Below are 17,234 nucleotides of genomic sequence, written 5' to 3' on the forward strand. Positions count from 1 at the left end.
ACTGGCCCGGCCTGCATTGTGGCTACCAAGTACACTACCTAGGCACTCTCTCGCACCCCACGCAATTACATCGCGACTGCGGCCTGTCGACTGAGTGGACCGAGCCTGGTTCCGGGCGTGCCTTCTCCACCCACACAGGAAGCCACGGCGTCGGGGACACTCCCACCGGTCACTTGCCCGTTCTTTTTTTTCGGGGCTCCCCTGGGGATCGTTCGGCGTGCCTGGAGGTGGTTCGGGGACAGCGCACCGGTGGGAACACCTGGCCACGTTTAATTCAATTAAAATGGACTACTTCACACACACACACCGCACTCAACCGGAGAGTCCGCCTTCGCTCAAGCCTTCAGCCGAAAATGGTCCATCGACGGGAATCGATTCCTGCCCGCGTCGAAGCAGTCGTCGGACCGGGACCGAAGCTGGAGCTGCGTTGCACTGCACGTTGCGAGGAGCAAGCTTGCGTTCGGGTCGAGCTGTCCGTCGAAAATGGCCGAACTGGCCGGCCTGGCGTCCTCAGGGCTTCGCCGTACGGGTGTTCGAACGGTGCGTTTAATTAAATTAGCAAAATTATGTCAATATTGATGATGTAACCCTAGCAAGCCTTCGCCTTCCTTCCTGGTCCCCCCCCCCCCGGCGGCTTCCCCTAGCCCACCGTGCAGATCTCCCTAGCCCCCCATTCAGTCGAAGCTGAGCCGCCACGGTTTTGGGTGTCTGCCTTCGGAATCCGGCCGGCCAGCCAGCCGACTCAACCGCGTCACGGTGCTCTGATCATGCCGGCCGTTCTGGCTGCGCGTCACGTGTCGCCTCACAGGCCCCCTGTTACTGCCGTAGGACAGAATCGGACCGCGTACCGAATCCACGATGCTACGCGCAGATTTTTGATAAACTTAATTACCGCCACCGCCGATGGTCGGGTCAATTGGACAATGTGGCCCTTGATTGCGGGTGTACATCGCTGCACCGAATTGTCCAACTCTCCCGCTCGATCGCAGCTGGGGCGCCTCGGATTCGGCGAGCGCCTGGTTGTAATCCAATAGTATCCGCCGACCGACACGTGATGGGTACAGGCTATCAACAGCAAATCCAGCCTACCTTCCGTTCGACCATGACATCCTGGCCGAACTGTACGCGGACAATGGATAATACATTTCAATCTTTCCGCTGGCACCAGCGTTCTGCGAAAACTCCAAAACTAACTTATTGTCCACTGTGCTGGAGGACAGCGCCGGCGATTATTCTCATGTGAGTTTGTTAACTATAAATCAAAATTCTAGTAGCCTTACTTTCCCGTGTATGAACCATAGGAATGTAAAGAAATGCCGAAGCACTATCGGAGAAGTATATCAACATATCGTACTTCTCTCTTAAACTTCATTGCCCATAGATTATTCGTCCCTGAACACTATATTTATTTGGACCATACATGTATCCACGCACGCGAAAAAAAAACTTAAACGGCTTATACATGTTTTAAAATATAACTTAATATTATACATGAATATACACCCCAATCAATGAAAGACGAATTTTAATCAGCGGTTGTTTAACTTTTCCTGTTCATTAAGATGATTCACTTATTTTTTTCAACGGTGAACATTAACAATTTTAACATTATAACATTAACATAATTTAAGAGGACAAACATATGTTTAAACATAAGTTTACAGTTATTACGAGGGCTTTGAAGCTCGACATAACAAAAGCTTTCGAATGTTGCTGAAGCTTTGAATTGGTTAGCTTGTGCGCTTATAGATTTACCAATGAAAATTTCTTTTTCATGTGTTTGTAAATATTTATAATTTTTAGCACGTGTAATTGAGGCAATCACCCGACATCCGAAAGCATTTAGATAGCATTTTCTCGCCGAAACAGCACCACTCTTGGTCGGCTAACGACTTTTTCAAACGGACACCGCAAACTGCACGGTTTCGATCGCCGCGAGTGACAGCCAAACGATAAAAACGATCAGTTGCAAGCTGCCAGCTGCCCTACTGCCCCCGCCGCTGCTCGCCTAGCACCTTCCATCATTTGACCACCGTTCGTGTCGCGAGCAGACCCGGATAGGTGTTACGAAAAGCAGTGGAGACTTTTTCAGTTAATTTCATTTGCTGTGCAACTTTTAGTTGGTGGTTTATTTCGTTGTTGTTGCTGCTAGTTTTGGTTCTGATGGTGTCACTTGATACTGGTGACGGCAGGTGCGGAAATTGGTGTGCACTAGAAATATCAACAACCTGTGTCGGTAGCGGCTGGTGGATGGTTTTCCACGAAGAGGAAGGTGCTTCGAGCTTGTTGTCCAGCTCGCATCGAAATCATATCTTGCGTCTTGACCGTCTTGCGTTCCAAAGTGCATAAGCTCGCTGGTGTTCGCTTAACCAGTGCCTATTTTCCTTCGGCTGTGTGCTGTTAGAAAACTCAGCTATCGTAATGCAAAGCGATCGAAAGCGTAAACAATTAGGCGAGAGGAAAGCTTCGTCGTGAAAAAGCAATTGTGTAGGGTGAGTGGTTAGCTTGTGTGGGGGGGAGGCGGGTGAAGGGATGTAACATCGGCAGAAGGCAAGCGCAACCAGCTATAACTCAACATTCCACCAACCAACTGACTCACCCTCTCAACCGGACGTTCCTTCGTTACCATTGCCTGTACCGCACCACCCCCGCATCGACCAATGTTCGCCGTCCATCAAAACAATCGAGAAACCATTCGCTAAAAATCCCTCCAAGCACATTCACACACACACAATATCCCATGGTTTGACAATTTCGGCCATCAACCAACAGCTGTGTTCGATCCACAATTGTTTTGTTAAGAAAAACGTTGTGTACTTGTGGTTTGTTGCCGTGATACGTGCGTCGTTTGTTTTCGTTTCGACTCATTAGCGAACGATCCGCCCCCAGGGGAGGAAAGGAACGCCGGTGCCAAGGGTACATTTTCATGCGGACCGGTGTGCTCGTGGCCAGAACCGGGTTGGTCAAATCGGTCGCCAACCACCCCAGCTACCCTAGAGAACCGGCGGCTCGTCTTTGGTAAGTGAATAAAAGCTTTCTCCCTCTGAACAAGCCTCCTGCCTTTTTTCCCATGCCCATTGCCCCATGCTTTCTCTGTAGGTTTTCCCTAAACTCTCTAAACCAGCGTTTCCCAACAGGCTTCAGATACGTTGTGATATTTTACGAAAGTAGCAGTTTTCCTGTTATCCTATTTGAATGTCGAAAAACATTTTAACTTGGAATTGAATGAAAAGAAAACATATGACATTAGAAGTTCAGATATCCGATATATGGAACCTAAAACACGCATCAACAACGTTGCATATTGTAATAAGGTAGTAAGAATCATGGTTCTCTTATTCAAAAAGTAACACATGTTTTGGCCCCATAAATAATACCGCCCGTTTTTGTCTCATACATTTTAGATCAGGCCCTGGGAGTTGGGAAAAGTAAACCACAAACAAGTGGCAACCTTTGCCCTAAACTATCTCTCAACGGCCCCAAACCAGTACACTCTAACGGGGATTTTTCATTCATCGAAAAATTAGATGTTTCTCTGCTTTCCCGTAGCGAACGACGGCGCGCATAGCGTTCCCGGTTTTCTTTCACATCTCATTTCGCTTGCGCCCGGCGTTCATCCACCAAGCATTCGGCACGTCATTTCCCTTCCCGGGGGAAAGCTCAGGTTTATGAATCGAGTTTTTGTTCACCGTGATGACGTGCCATGGCTTGCGTTTGGAGGCTGCAGTACGGTAAAACCAGCAAACCTCGGTTAGTCTAATATTATACGATTTAAACACTCAGCTCCAACAAGTGATCGGCTCTATCATCTCCCCAGGCACATTCCTGTAATTTTTAACACAGCTTGAACCAAATGCTTGTTAAACGCTAAGGCATAAATTTCGGTTCGTATGCCTGTTCCTGCATAAGTCAATGTGGTGGAAAACAAGATGTGCGCTAATAATTAGTCCACGATGGGGGAAAACAATAAAAGTGCCGCTCGATGCGTTTCTCTGGCAACCGATCCTCTCCCAAGGGGGTGCCATGCCGGGCGTTGGTAAAGTTCACCCGGACGGTTTCACTTTCCGGCTCGAACCCGCCTTTAACGAAGGTTTGCAAACGAGACGATCAAGCCGTTTTATTGCTCCCCAGCTGCTTGCAAGCCGGAGCTCCTGTCCTTCTGGCGGAATGACTCGTAACGATCGCTGCCGTTGTCGTCCCCTACAGCGAACCGAGGAGACGATGCTAGAGGCTGGAGCATCGCCGGCCTGATAGGGTTCGAGGCAGGACCGGCACTCCAGTGGCTTCAGTCTGTGTCAGAAGTTCTGTGCGAAACGTTCTAGTAGTGCGAAAGTGAATCCATCTCCTTACGATGAAGCCGAGCCAGCCGAAACCAAAGTCGACGCCTGCGACGACTCCTCGATCAACCGGTGATTACCAAGACTTTTATCCCCCAAAGACGTAGATCTCATGTCTCAACTATCAACCGAGGTTTCCTTGTTAATTTCACCAAAACATAGTAAGATTTGTTAAAATCAGTGCCGCGTTCGTTTGTGCGAAAGACGCTGGGAAAATCAGTTTTTTCCCGGGAGATTTCCCCCTTCCGATCCGATGTTCCCTTCTGTATTCGGTTGTACAAATTGTTTATCTAGTTTTAAGGCTGCTATTGAATTCATTTAGCTAACAGTATCACGACCATTCTTACACTGGTTTTTTTTTTATTAATTTTTGTTTTGCAGATGTTCGTCCGTATACCCCGTATTCGTCGCCGCCTCCCCGTTACTCTTCGAGGGCATCCACGCCGTATTCACGCAGCGTCACGCGGCGGACGGTGTCAGAGCGATCTGCACGAAGTGAGTCTAAAGATGCATGTATAACACTAACGAGCTGGATGGAAATGACCCTGGATGAATTTAGTATTCTAACCATACGATTCTAACGTTGTGAAAAGTACAGGGCATCCACAATACATACTTCAATACTGGCGAGGCCAAGTATTCAGAGCCCACGTATTATTGTCCCACGAAAAGGAATGGCGGGAATAGCTACAGCCCGGTTTTTGGCATATCTGAAAAATAATTTCAATGGTCGCATCGCACCTTTGGTTAAAGAAATCAAAGGTTGAGTGTAAGGAATTAAAGAGGTCTGATAAAAAGGGCCCCTCACCTGACAACAGCTATTTTTAATTTCCCCCCGCGTAAAGGAAAATAACGCACAACGCATTGCTCTTCGGCGCATCTTCCGCATTTTGCGTGCTAGGAAAAGTGGCGTTCGGTGCCGTAACATAATCGGAAACACATGTTGGCCTATTTTTCAATCGACTGCAATTACAATTTCCTTACATTCCCGACGCGAAACGCATAAAACGCTCCTCAGTGGGTTTTCTCTCGCCTTTTGCCTTTTCTTTTGGTCTTTTTTTGGCTTCCGTCGTTGCAAAATGTTGCAGCACGAAAGAGCAGCGGGGAGAGGTGTGTTCACCAGCTCCCGGAAAACCGTTGCTAAAAAACGAATATAATGATCCCCGCCAGCTTCGAGGGGACATCATGGAATTCGTCCCATACGCGGGGTGGTTTTGCAACTGCCTCTTCTGCTGCAGTACAAACATCCGCTTATGGCCGGGTTTATTTTTATCTTCTGACGAACATCGAGTTGGTCTTTCAAGACTACTCAACTTTAAGGCGACCTCATCTGCGACAATAAAGCTCATGCACCGCTCCACCGCTATCCCATGCCGGCTTCCCGGGTGGTAGCTGCGATCTTTTAATAACTTATTTGCAATTTCGTTGTGCATGTGTGTGCTCTGCTGATCGTATCCTGCACTCAAATTGAGTAACAAATGTCGCACTTCGGGAAACTAGGAGAGTGCGTATTTTGTTTCTGTTTGTTATACAAGTTTGTAGTATTGTGTTAGGGAAGATAAACATTATTTCCAGTGAGGTGTACCATTCGATACAATCCAAAAACCTGCAAACTAGTTGTGCATATTAAGCCAATACTGGAGAATGATGCGTGTTTCCAAATTATGCCCAAAGCTTATTACAAAGCAGGTCATACGGGTGGAAAGATACCATTTGCATGTTATGGATACTGAAAACCGGATAATGCGGTTTCATGTTGGCAGTTTCATTCCTCAATCGATTGTAAAATTTCCTATCGAACGCTGTTGAAACCATGATTACTCCATACACACTGCACTGGTGACCGGTTTGCTTTTATTGTATTAATTTAGTGTTTTTTTTGTCTCCCACGCGTTATTGAGCACGCTTGGGTTTTTATTAATCAACTATTACCATCCTGCAATGCACCAAATGAACCGATGGCTGTTTCAGGGTTAATCCTGAACGCGAATTAGGGAGATGAGAATATTAAAACATAAAAATCTACCCACACACATGTTGCGATCGTCATGCGGCAACCAATCGTCGTTTTACGACGCGCATTTTAATGGCCCGACTTGGCGTCAACGAAAGAATAAAATAAACATATGCAAACTCGATAAAAAAAAGAACATTTAGTCCAATAGAAGGGCAGCACGATATGGATATTAACGAACCGCTACGTAGCTTAACACAACATACCCAAACAGTGGCTCGACGAACGGTTTAGGTTTTAATCTCGTCTGCAAACAAGGTTTTGCAAATTGAATCCTTCAATTGATTTGAATTGAAAGTTGGCATGAATTCCTTGTTCCATTAGCAAAGCGTTCGGTGTCGTAAGAGAAATGTAATAAAGCCATGAATTTGTTTACGGAACTTCGAAACACAAAATTCGTCGAGGTTTTGACAAAAATGAAGCGCTGGCCCGTGGTTCGCCACTACGTGGGGGTTGGGTTTTTCCAGCTCCATCCACCGTTCACCACCCACCTCGCACCGGAGCACACGCGCACAATGCGCGTAAGTGTGCTGCCCAACCCTGGCCAGTCCGATCCCTGTTCTTGTTGCCGGCCCAAAACATGGTTCGTGCTTTCTCGGCGTGCGAGCCAGTTACGCAGTGGTCGTCTTGTAGTTACAGTGCGGTGGAAAACTCTGGGCTGGGAAATTTACTGGTACGTGGCCCGCGGTGTGTTGCTGTGTGGTTGGGAATCGCGTGAGTTTTTGATATGAGGGCGGAAAGTCAGTAAGACAACCAGGAAACTTAAGGTTCGCTTAGATTCTGTAAGACTACCTATATCTTAAGTAAAAAGGGCTGTTTTTTGTATACAAGTAAGGAACTGGAATACAAACTGAATACAGTTTATTTGTTACTTCGTTTTTCTTTGCCACCAGCAACATTATTTGCGAGACCGCGCCTGTTGCGGGCTCTGAACCCACTGCCGACGTCTCCGCCACCGAGGTACACTAGAACGGCAATGTCGTACCGATTCTTACCAATCGACGTGCGACAGGTCGAACAGGCAGAGGTGGAACGAGAGGAAGTCGCTATGCTGGATCCGCGTCCCAGTACCTCCGGCAGTATCTGTTCGCTGCATCCATCGGCATTTCAACGCCAGCAGCCGCACCAGCAGCAGCACCAGCAGCAGCAGCAGCAGCAACAACTGGTCAACAGGTTGCAGCAACAGCAGCAGCCGCAGCAACAACAGCCGCAACAACAAGCTCGACAGCAGCAGCCAAAGCCGCCAAAGCCGCCACAGCCGCCACAGCAGCAGCAACAGCAACAGCAGCCGAAGCCGCAACAGCAACAGCAACAGCAACAGCTACAGCAACAGCAACAGCAACAGCAACAGCAACAGCAACAGCAACAGCAACAGCAACCGCAGCAACAACAACAACAGCAGCAGCAACAACAGCAGCTGCAGCAGCAACAACACCAGCTGCAACAGCAGCAACAGCAGCAACACCAGCAGCAACAGCAACAGCAACAGCAACAGCAGCAACAACAGCAGCAGCAGCAGCAGCAGCAGCAGCAGCAGCAGCAACAGCAGCAACAACAACAGCAGCAACAGCAGCTGCAACAGCAGCAAGAGCAGCTGCAACAACAACAACAACAATCTCGGCAACAACTGCAGCAACAACAACCGCGACAGCAGCAGCCGCCGCAATTTGTTTCATCTCGTTTAATTCCGTGAGTTCCATCAATATTTTATTGCTCTTACCCTTTTTTTTATTATTACAACAATCTTCATCAAGCCAAGTGTGCCACTTTTTGTTGGATAAAGTCCCTTTGACCTTGTTTTTTCGATGTTTTCCTCTTATATTGCATGTACTATGCAATGTTTATACCTATGAAACAATTATTACATTTTCTACTATGCATTTGAGTTAGTCGCAGTCCTTACTATGAAGAACCCGCTTGAGTTCCAATATGAACATCAACATATTTATATATTTGTTTATTTATGTTGGTATTACAGAAGGTGGCGTATTTTAACAGCTACTATGCACTTGCTGACATTTCGGATCGCAGGGCATTTCCTCCCTGCGAGTCGGCCTTATCCCGGGCGTTGTCGGTTAAACATCGACATATGTTCGTACTATTTTTATCCACCGATGTCATCGAGAAGGTCTTTCAGGATGCACAAGACTATATACTGGTGTGGATTGTTTAAGAAATATTAACTCTCTAGAAAAAACTTTTAAATCCTAACGGTTTTTTTTTTAATTTCCGTACCGGGTTTGTATTAATCATAAATACCGTTTAGTGGTGTAAAAATCCTCTTTACCACGCTTTAGTGTCGGAGCTGTAAGGGAAACAAAGAGCGGGGGAGAGCTTGAGGAGAAAAGCTAGCAATAATGGACTGTTTTCTCGATGGGCGGATAGGAGGCTAGCCATTAGGGCAGCGATGCAGCACGCGCACGACCGGTTCGGAACCGTCTCTTTATCGCGGTTCTCCCTCCTTTATTAAGGCAGCGCCGAGATGCGTATCTAATTTGACAACAATTAAGCCGGTGAAGAAGCAGCATGCCCAAACTTTTCCATCGGATACACATAGATATGCGCCGCCAGCGATTAGCCTAAACCTACGGGCCGGTGCGGAGTTGTGCTTTCGGTTTTCGCCCGCTCGACTGTGCCCGGCGGTAAATTGCTAGGCTAAAGCTAGCGACGTTAAGTACGCCCTTGTTTTCTCGCCTTGTTTGATTGTGGGGTTCACGTACGGCATTGCTTCGTCGGCGCCCCGACACACTGCTGTTCGATCGATCGCGCTCCGGTCATGCGTGACGCCTTCGATATGCATGTGACCGATAGTTCGGTGGCGCTACGGTTTCCCGAAGATTTCCCAGGCACAGGCGCGCACGCACCTTGCCTTCGCATACGGTTTCTGCCGACCAAAACGGGGCAGGGAGGGTGCGTAAAGATAACAAACCCCGTCCGCTGTGGCGTATGGAAAAAAGGCGAACCGTCTTGGATGAGATAGCGACTGCACGCACTGAACATTTATCTAAACGGCATCACGGTTTATTGTCCGATCACCTGACCTCAGCGACATTTGGCGATTGGTCACTTTTCGTATTTTATGTGGTTCCATTCATTCGCCCTTCTAGTTTACATTCTTTTCTCGCTGTGCACGAATACGCTTACCGGAATATTTCGTCTATCTTTTATCGCGTTATTTTGTTTTTCGTTACAGAAAGAGCACGGATTGTTCCGACACCGAGACGGACGAACCGAGCGTCCCGCCGGCCGTGATGCCGGCCACCGATCCGGATGGGAACGGGGACTACGCGTTGGAGGAGCATGCCTATGCACGGATGAGCCGACGCACGCGGGACGCTAGAAGTACGCGAGCCTTTCGCAAACCCCATTTTTGCGGTTTCGGGTTTTAAATTGATTTCTTCATTTCTCCCCACCAACACAGACGACGCGGAATGGTCGAGGCAGGCACGCCAGAGCACCAGCGTGCCCGGATTGTTTCCCCGGCGGGACAGCATCGGCGGGCTGAGCACGCAGAGCCAGCCGGTCGGCGGAGGCGGCCCCAACTACAGCAGCCTCGGCTTGCAAAGCCCGGCACCGTCCTACCGATCGCAAGGTTGCAACGACTACTCAAGTGTGTTTAAACTCGGCTGTCCACGTTGTAGCGCACAGCCAGCAATCGGTTCACCACTTTATACTGCTAACGCAATTTACCTCCGTTTAATTTAATGTTATTGAAATTGAAATTGCTTATCTATCCACCGTGTTGCGTTCGCAATCTGGTCAACAAGAGCGTAACTACTATGAAGACGGTGTGCGTCTTTATTTGAAGCAGCCGTCCTTCTTATCACCGTTGGTGTTGTGTCGATGATAAAAATCGTTCTATATCTACTTGCCCATATTCAGCTCCTACCTGTGAATTAAAGATAGGCATATTGACCGAAAATTTTACCATTTCTTTTAACCAACCAAATTATTTGTTGGATTTTTATCGTTAAACTTTTGTTTCACTAATGCGTATGTTGTTGTTAGTGGTTGCCTTTTGGACACAAAATCTCTTGCTTTAGAGATAAAGGTACGTTAGGAGGAGAAGTTACCTTAGTTGATGTTTGGGCATATTTAGAAACATGCACCGTACTGTCGAGTGTATAAAATTACCTTTTTCACCCTCATAGTAAGGGTGGTGCTATCCATTATAAAAACTATTTAAATACGAACGTTATTTAATTTCGACGAAAGTGGTAGAGAACATAATAGAACGAAAATATCTCTGCAAAAAGGCATAATGAAAACAAAAGGAAAACAAGGAAACTTATGTTATTATCCAAGACACGCTTTCTAACGCTATTTTCTTTCACCTTGCAGGCAACTACGCGCCTGGAGTGACGTCGGCAGTGGTGGCTGACATGCGCGAGGTACTGCGGGTCCGCGAGGCAAGCATGACGGAGCACGTGAAGGTGATGGTGACCCAGGAGCTGTTACCACTGCAGCTGCAGATCAGCCGTATACAGAGCGATCTCGCTGAAATGAAGCGGGACATCCGGAAGATAGACAGCACGGCACAGGTGCACGCCGGACGTCTGGAAACGCTCGAACGGGACGTCGTTTGTTTGAAGCAGGGCTCGAATGTGCTGGTGCAGAGCCTTATGATGGCGTTAAGCTTGGGCGGCTTGGACGGGCCGAACGGGCAGGGCGGACCGTCCAACCAAAACCGACCGCCACCTCCACTGATGCATCTGCTGCAATCGTACCCGCACCGTGCGGACGAGCAACATATGTACGGGCCACCGTCGCCAATGCACTACTCCCAAAACATTCCGCTGCCGGGGGTTCCGCCATTTCTGCATGGCATGATGCCGCCGCCGCCACCACCGTCGTCTGTGCCACTTATGCCGCATCCGGGCCTCATAGCCAGCCCGAACGCCGGTGTAAGCGGCATCTCGCCATTGTCCAGCGGCTCCCGGTCGCTCAGCGGCAGTCTGCAACGCGGTGACATCCGCCACCTGGATGCCGTGTTCGATGAAACCGTGGGCCATCTGACGCCGCACTCCAATGGCGACTACTCGGACCTCCGCGAGGTAGAGCTTCGCCGCGAACTGCAGGACGCCGTCGCCGCCAAGTCCGCGCATCAAACGCGCATCAACATGTAAGTCACGTCAGCTGTCCCTGGTGGTGGTCCCTTGTTTTTAAACCATTCACTAACATTACACCCCCCTCGCAGGCTGCAGCATTCGCTGAACCTCGTGAGCCAAGAACGTAATGGAACACCATATCGCGCCCGTACCGCCACCGTCTCGCGCGCCTCCATGGAGCAGGAGCAGCAGCAGCAGCAGCAACAGCAGCAGCAGCAGCAGCAGCAGCAGCAGCAGCAACAGCAACAGCATGGCGGAGTCAGCGGAATCGGGCCAGTGACAGACCTCTAACTACCCGAACACCTCCGATGTGCCATCAGACAACGCGAAACTAACTAACTATAGAAGCCTTAGCCTAGCAGCGCCTTTACCGCAACTGGCCTTACGAGAGATTGTTCCAAACCGATTTTACAACCTTACTTACCTTAGCGAGATACAAACCTAACAGGCACGACAGCCGAACGATAGACTAGAATCAGGGCAGATAGAGAGAGTATGAGAGGGGAGATAGAAAGAGAGCGTTTGCAAACGATGGACAGGTTGCCGGCGGGCGATACCACGTATTACATTATAGAATTTCTAATGGAATATTTATCGACGATTGGAGATTAATATTTTCTGTTTGTTTTTTTGAAAATTGCATAATAAACACGACACCGGTACGAAACTAACGGTAATTTACCAAAATCCGCTCTCCGCTCCATTGGTTTGGCCAAGCAAACGCATCCGATTCCGTTGGGAAGGAATACATACAAAATATTGGTTTATTTAGTCCATCCAGCTTTTGCGAAATTTATACAGTGTGCGCGTTAATCCGATTCGACTGCTTCCGGGGGTGTACATTCGTTTTTAGATCTTCCAGTATCTAGGTTTAATCAGCAGATGGTAGCAGCCACCACTTTCCCCTTCTGTTCGGCATCTCACGCTTCGTCAATGGTCAATGGGTTTACTTTAGCGTTGTCTAATAATTTGTTTTGTTTTTCTTTTTCGTTTAAGTGGTTTCAGTAATGTGGTTTCTCTCGGTAACATCAACTCGGGGGCATCCAAACCGCCGCCACGGATCGCCCTTCTTGTATACACCGATAAAATATACGTTTATATATCCTTAGGCCTACGAATATGTATATATATGTATGTATATATATAGTGAACAAATACTTTTTTCCTTTCTTTCTTTATCTGCCCTAACTTTCCCCCTTTCTAGCTCTACCACCTCGTGATTCACATGCACATCACATGATTCCAGTTAAATTCTAGCGTTAAGGAAATCGCCTCCAATTGGGTTTTGTGTTCTGTTTTCTGCCTTAACCTACCATGCAACAGTAAAGATTCCAGTCCACCGATATGGGTTTCCCCCCGTTTTTTTTTAAACTCCTCGGTGCAAATCCCCTACCCACTCTTTTTTTGTGTGATTTTTGATTCATTTGTTGTGCCATTTAGTCAGATAATTATTTAATATAATGTTTTCATTTTTCCTTAACTGCTAATCTTGTGTGAATGTGGTAATCAATCAATAAGAATCCAGTATCATCTATCGCGCCACAATAAGTTATCTAATTTCTCTTCGTCCGTCTGCTATCCCGGTCGTCGGCTAAACTATGGATTGGGTCTATCCACTGTACCTCGTTTATTAGTTCGTTATAAATCCTATCCAATCCCTTTGCAATGTGCAACCGATTATCAAAATCAGTTGGTTATTTATATTCGGGTGTGTCCTTGTTTCATCATCTTCCGGCTCACTGCTTTAGGCATGTTGGCCTACACAGTTTGTGTGTATGTGTGTGTGTTTGTATGAAATCGTAATCGTAATTAAGCGTCAAGCGCGAGTTCGGTATGTTGTAAATATGCTTAAAATGACTATCAACGGCAATCTAATGGTTTCCTTCTCTTCATCTCTGGTTGGCCCTCGATCCCCCCCTTCCACCGATTCAATGTTCTCCCCCAATCCTTCCCCTCGCTGCTGCGCTGGAGCACTGCGGTGGCACTCTTGGACGGCATTCCTTGGACTTGGGTGCAATGACCGGAGTCGGGTTGCCACGGGGACGGGGGCGTCGGGAATGTTTGGCCTGTATCGTATTAACTACTTCGTAGATCATTCGTATGTTTTTGTTTTTTGTTTCTGTTCAGCCGCCACATGATGGGTCAGGGTTTTATCAAGTTGAATGCAGTGTATATTTTATATTAATCTACTTCGCTGGCGGTGAAGCTAATTGTTTCCGTTTTTTTTTCGTTTCGCCTTCGTAACCGGCAGCAAACTTGCCCACCAACCAAAACCACCATCCCCGGCCAGTTGTAACGGTTACTTATACTTTCAACATAAACAAATCCACCAGCAAACTGCAAGTGCCACCGATGAAACGACAAACTCGAGGACGAGCCGAAAGGTATGCATCCTTTTTTTCTCGTTACCTTCTAGCGTAACTGTCCTTTAAAGAAAAAACAAGACCCGCTCTTGGTTCGGTGGTTGGTTAAGCAACGCAAATCTGGTAGGGCGGAAAGATTGATGACCCCGGCCCGGTCCAGGGTTAGGTGCTGGGCGAGATTTAGGATCATCTGTCAGGTTCAGACATTCCGGCTCGCAGGTCTCGGAATGGAATGAACCGGTCAGGTTTTTTTAAACTCCGTCCCAGTGCAGTAAAACCCACCCACACCATCACGTATCTTTTTTTTTTTGCATTCAAAAAGGAACCGAATCGCAGCAGATTTGATTTATAGAATGGATGGCATGTGAAAGTTGGAAACTAATTTCTTCCTTAACCACTAGATAAAAAATGAGAAGAAAGGAATCACAAGAGGGCGAGGGAAACCGGCTGGCCACCGGAAACCGCAAGGTACTAAAGCTTTCCGTTGTTGAAACAGCCGAATAAAAACGAAAACCAAAAGCGTTTGTCGATAAACGAGTCCAAACTTTGACAAAGAGTGTTCGAATGGGTCGATTCCATTCGTGTGGTCGTTTCCCACTTTGCTATCCCAACTCGTATCCTTCTCTAAACGTCTGGCCGAGGGAAAAGCGACTGCCTCCGTAGGGCAATATATTTTTATGTATGATCGGCAAATAACTTTTAACCTATTTCGCGCGCTTGTCTTAATAGAAATTTGTCAAGAAAAGTTTGTGTTCAACCCCAACGGGGACACCTTGTTTTTTTCTCCGCTTGATGCCACTGTTATTTTTTACTCTTTTCTTCTTTCTACTTCCCCTTACCATCTATAAACCCCGCACGTCCGCCAGCGTCTTCCAACTGCTGGAAGCTTCCTTCCTCGCCAATGATTTTCACACGCCGGCCCGATCTCTCTTCCGGCTCCAACCTAACGTCAAAAAATTCATTCCCAAGCAGTTCCGTCGTGCGCATAGCACTGCAGCCGGGCTGGTGCGCCAGGGAGTCCTCGTTCGTGTCCATTACCATCAGCTCTATCACACCGCTACCGCTCCCGTTGCCCCGGGGTTTGCTCCGTGTCCGTCCGTTGCCATCCGTTGGCGTCGGTTGATGGCTGCACCGTCCGCCACGCTTGCGCCTGCCGCCCCCGCTGGTCGCCGCTTCCGTTCCGTCCATGGTCGCACCGTTGCCGACGCCGGCCAGACAGCGCAGGCAGGGAAACCGGTCGGCCAACGCCGCCACCGTCGGTCCCGTACCGCCGCTCACGCTGTAAGCACTGCCGGCGCCGGCGAAAGGTGCGCTCTAGTCGTAGGCTTGCTGGTATCACCGTAACAGGGACGTTTCCGTCGACTGCATCTGGAGAGAATAAGAGACATAAGCGTGAGAAAAATCAACTCAAAACACTTTCTTGGTACATTGGCTTATTGTTACTATAATTGGAGAGCCTTTATTTGTGTTTCTTCTTGCCACTCATTGCCACATCCCCGCTAGACAGCTCGAAATGTCATCCTAAAAACGTCCTACGCGCGAACAAACATTTTTGATGGAAGGAATTAACAGGAACATTGTTGATCCAACGGGGATATTGTAATACGGATGGTAAACTCTCTGGTGAGTGAAGACGTTGCTCAAAGAACCTTAAGGTTTTCCTTGGTGTAAGAAAATGTTCTTGGCAGGTTATCAAATGCATTATAAGTGTGACTTATTTTACTCATAAATAGAGACAAAATATGTATATCCGATTCCTCCATCGACCGTCGCTGTTACACATTTGGTAGCTAGCTCATGTATTTTGACGTTGGAAATATTTTCATTAGTGTACATTTTAATATGTTTAATTATAGGAATACAGTAAGCTTCGTTTCATTGAAGACGACTTTCCTTATGGGGTGTTTTACGATGTTTTTATTTTCATTCTTTTTTTATTCTCATTTGTTCTTTCATAGGAAACAATCTATGATGGAGATTCGGCAGAAAGCGATGCCTTCGTCTTTGTGGCAACAACTTAATTTACACGTGGAAGAAAAGAATCGCCACCAGCCGTAAGCCTCAGTAGGAGGAAAAATGGAAGTAAAGGAAAGCCTAGATCACTGCCATCAGCTACTCCAAGGACGTTCTCGTTTCCGAAACGTAAGCGTGCGAAAAGCTGCAGCTGATCTCCCTCACCCGGTGGGATTTACGATAATGTGCATTTGCCGCGCACAAATTCGTACCCGGCTCGAGCCCTGCGGATTCCATTGTGTGGGTGGACTTCGTCTTGCCATCATCGCCGCAACAACGGAACCACCACATCAAGGATGGTGGCGGCCAAATTGCATCGAAATCGGATTCAATGAACGAACCGCTTACTACATGGCGATGAACAGCGCGGGAAACCGATAACGAGAAACGAAACAAGTACCCACCGATGGTAGCCGAGTTTTTCTTTTCCTGGCACGACTCAAATCGTTTCACCAGCGCACGTACGATTCGTTTCGTTAGCATCGCTTTACAGCAAGTAGGGTGAGCGAAGGTGGCACACGTCGGAAAGCGGATTCCCGTTTTAATCAAGCGCAGCAAGATCCTTTAAGCTCACCGTTGAAAATCCAGTGCATTTAAATTCCACTCGGTGCGTCAGTGGTTTGGTAGATAGAAAGGGACAATGCCTCCTTCGGCAGCGAACGGATACCGGTGTTTCATTAGTGATTCAACGGCGAGCCTGATTGTAAAAAGTAGGCATAGCATTAGAGCTTTATATTGATAAATGAATAAAACGTTCTTGTTAGTTATATTACACATAACTTATTACTGATTTTAAAAAATAGTCAACCATTCCCTGTGGTTTTCAATAAAAAGTTCCCAGTACCGATACAAAGCTACGTCCAACTATGGATACGCGGAACCTCATTATTTCATTTTCCGGACGCACTTTTACATTCCCAGCTCGGGCCGCCTGCTTCCGAATCGAGAAGAACCTGATGCTACGGAACATGGTGTTGACAGCGTTCAGGTAGAGGAATCAGTGAAATGTGGGAAATGGAAGACGTTATATAACCCTCGATTATCCCCGTATGAACGCGTTGCTTAATCCTTAATCACCGGTTCCGGTTTTGTTGCAGTTGTATTTACACACTTCCTTTTCCGACACTTCCAGGACTCGAGGCTGGTGGTTTGGTCACTTCCGCTTGGCTGTGCTATCCAGTATTGATTGGCATGTTTGGATATGCGGATACATACTCACCTGAAGGTTGATGTTCGGTTTTCTTCTGGTGCTTATGTACGTGGTGCATGTATTGACCCGATGCAGATGGGACACTTCATCGATTCCTATCCATCGTTTGCAGCGTTTACCGTCGTTGAGGACAGTGCCGGGGGAAAATAGAATAAAATAAAATAATATAAAAGAATGTTCTATAGGATA

General features: G+C 47.5%; 3 protein-coding genes across 4 annotated transcripts in view; 2 read left to right on the top strand and 1 right to left on the bottom strand.

The window, feature by feature from the left end:
* The first annotated feature begins 7,327 nt into the window (after positions 1 to 7,327).
* On the top strand, positions 7,328 to 8,524 carry LOC131290410 (nuclear transcription factor Y subunit beta-like). Its single transcript, XM_058319564.1, has 2 exons — positions 7,328 to 7,629; positions 8,383 to 8,524. The coding sequence occupies exons 1-2, from the start codon at positions 7,328 to 7,330 to the stop codon at positions 8,522 to 8,524; spliced, it is 444 nt and encodes a 147-aa protein (XP_058175547.1).
* A 1,026-nt stretch (positions 8,525 to 9,550) lies between these two features.
* On the top strand, positions 9,551 to 12,135 carry LOC131290879 (mastermind-like domain-containing protein 1). Of its 2 annotated transcripts, none has more exons than XM_058320064.1 (4): positions 9,551 to 9,693; positions 9,773 to 9,961; positions 10,693 to 11,473; positions 11,549 to 12,135. In XM_058320064.1, the coding sequence occupies exons 1-4, from the start codon at positions 9,603 to 9,605 to the stop codon at positions 11,748 to 11,750; spliced, it is 1,263 nt and encodes a 420-aa protein (XP_058176047.1). In that variant the 5' UTR covers positions 9,551 to 9,602; the 3' UTR covers positions 11,751 to 12,135. The 2 variants fall into 2 exon arrangements, with proteins under 2 accessions (XP_058176047.1, XP_058176048.1); XM_058320065.1 differs by having other exon boundaries at positions 9,773 to 9,943.
* Positions 12,136 to 15,157: 3,022 nt separating this feature from the next.
* LOC131291242 (RYamide receptor) overlaps positions 15,158 to 17,234 on the bottom strand; it is a 49,519-nt gene continuing 47,442 nt past the window's right edge. The window contains exons 7-8 of the mRNA XM_058320426.1: positions 17,055 to 17,140; positions 15,158 to 15,190 (exon numbers count right to left, since the gene is read on the bottom strand). Coding sequence (XP_058176409.1) covers positions 15,158 to 15,190; positions 17,055 to 17,140 — 119 coding nt within the window. The remainder of the gene's footprint in view (positions 15,191 to 17,054; positions 17,141 to 17,234) is intronic.

Source organism: Anopheles ziemanni, chromosome X (assembly GCF_943734765.1).
Source record: "Anopheles ziemanni chromosome X, idAnoZiCoDA_A2_x.2, whole genome shotgun sequence".
In the NCBI taxonomy this organism is placed as follows: domain Eukaryota; kingdom Metazoa; phylum Arthropoda; class Insecta; order Diptera; family Culicidae; genus Anopheles; species Anopheles ziemanni.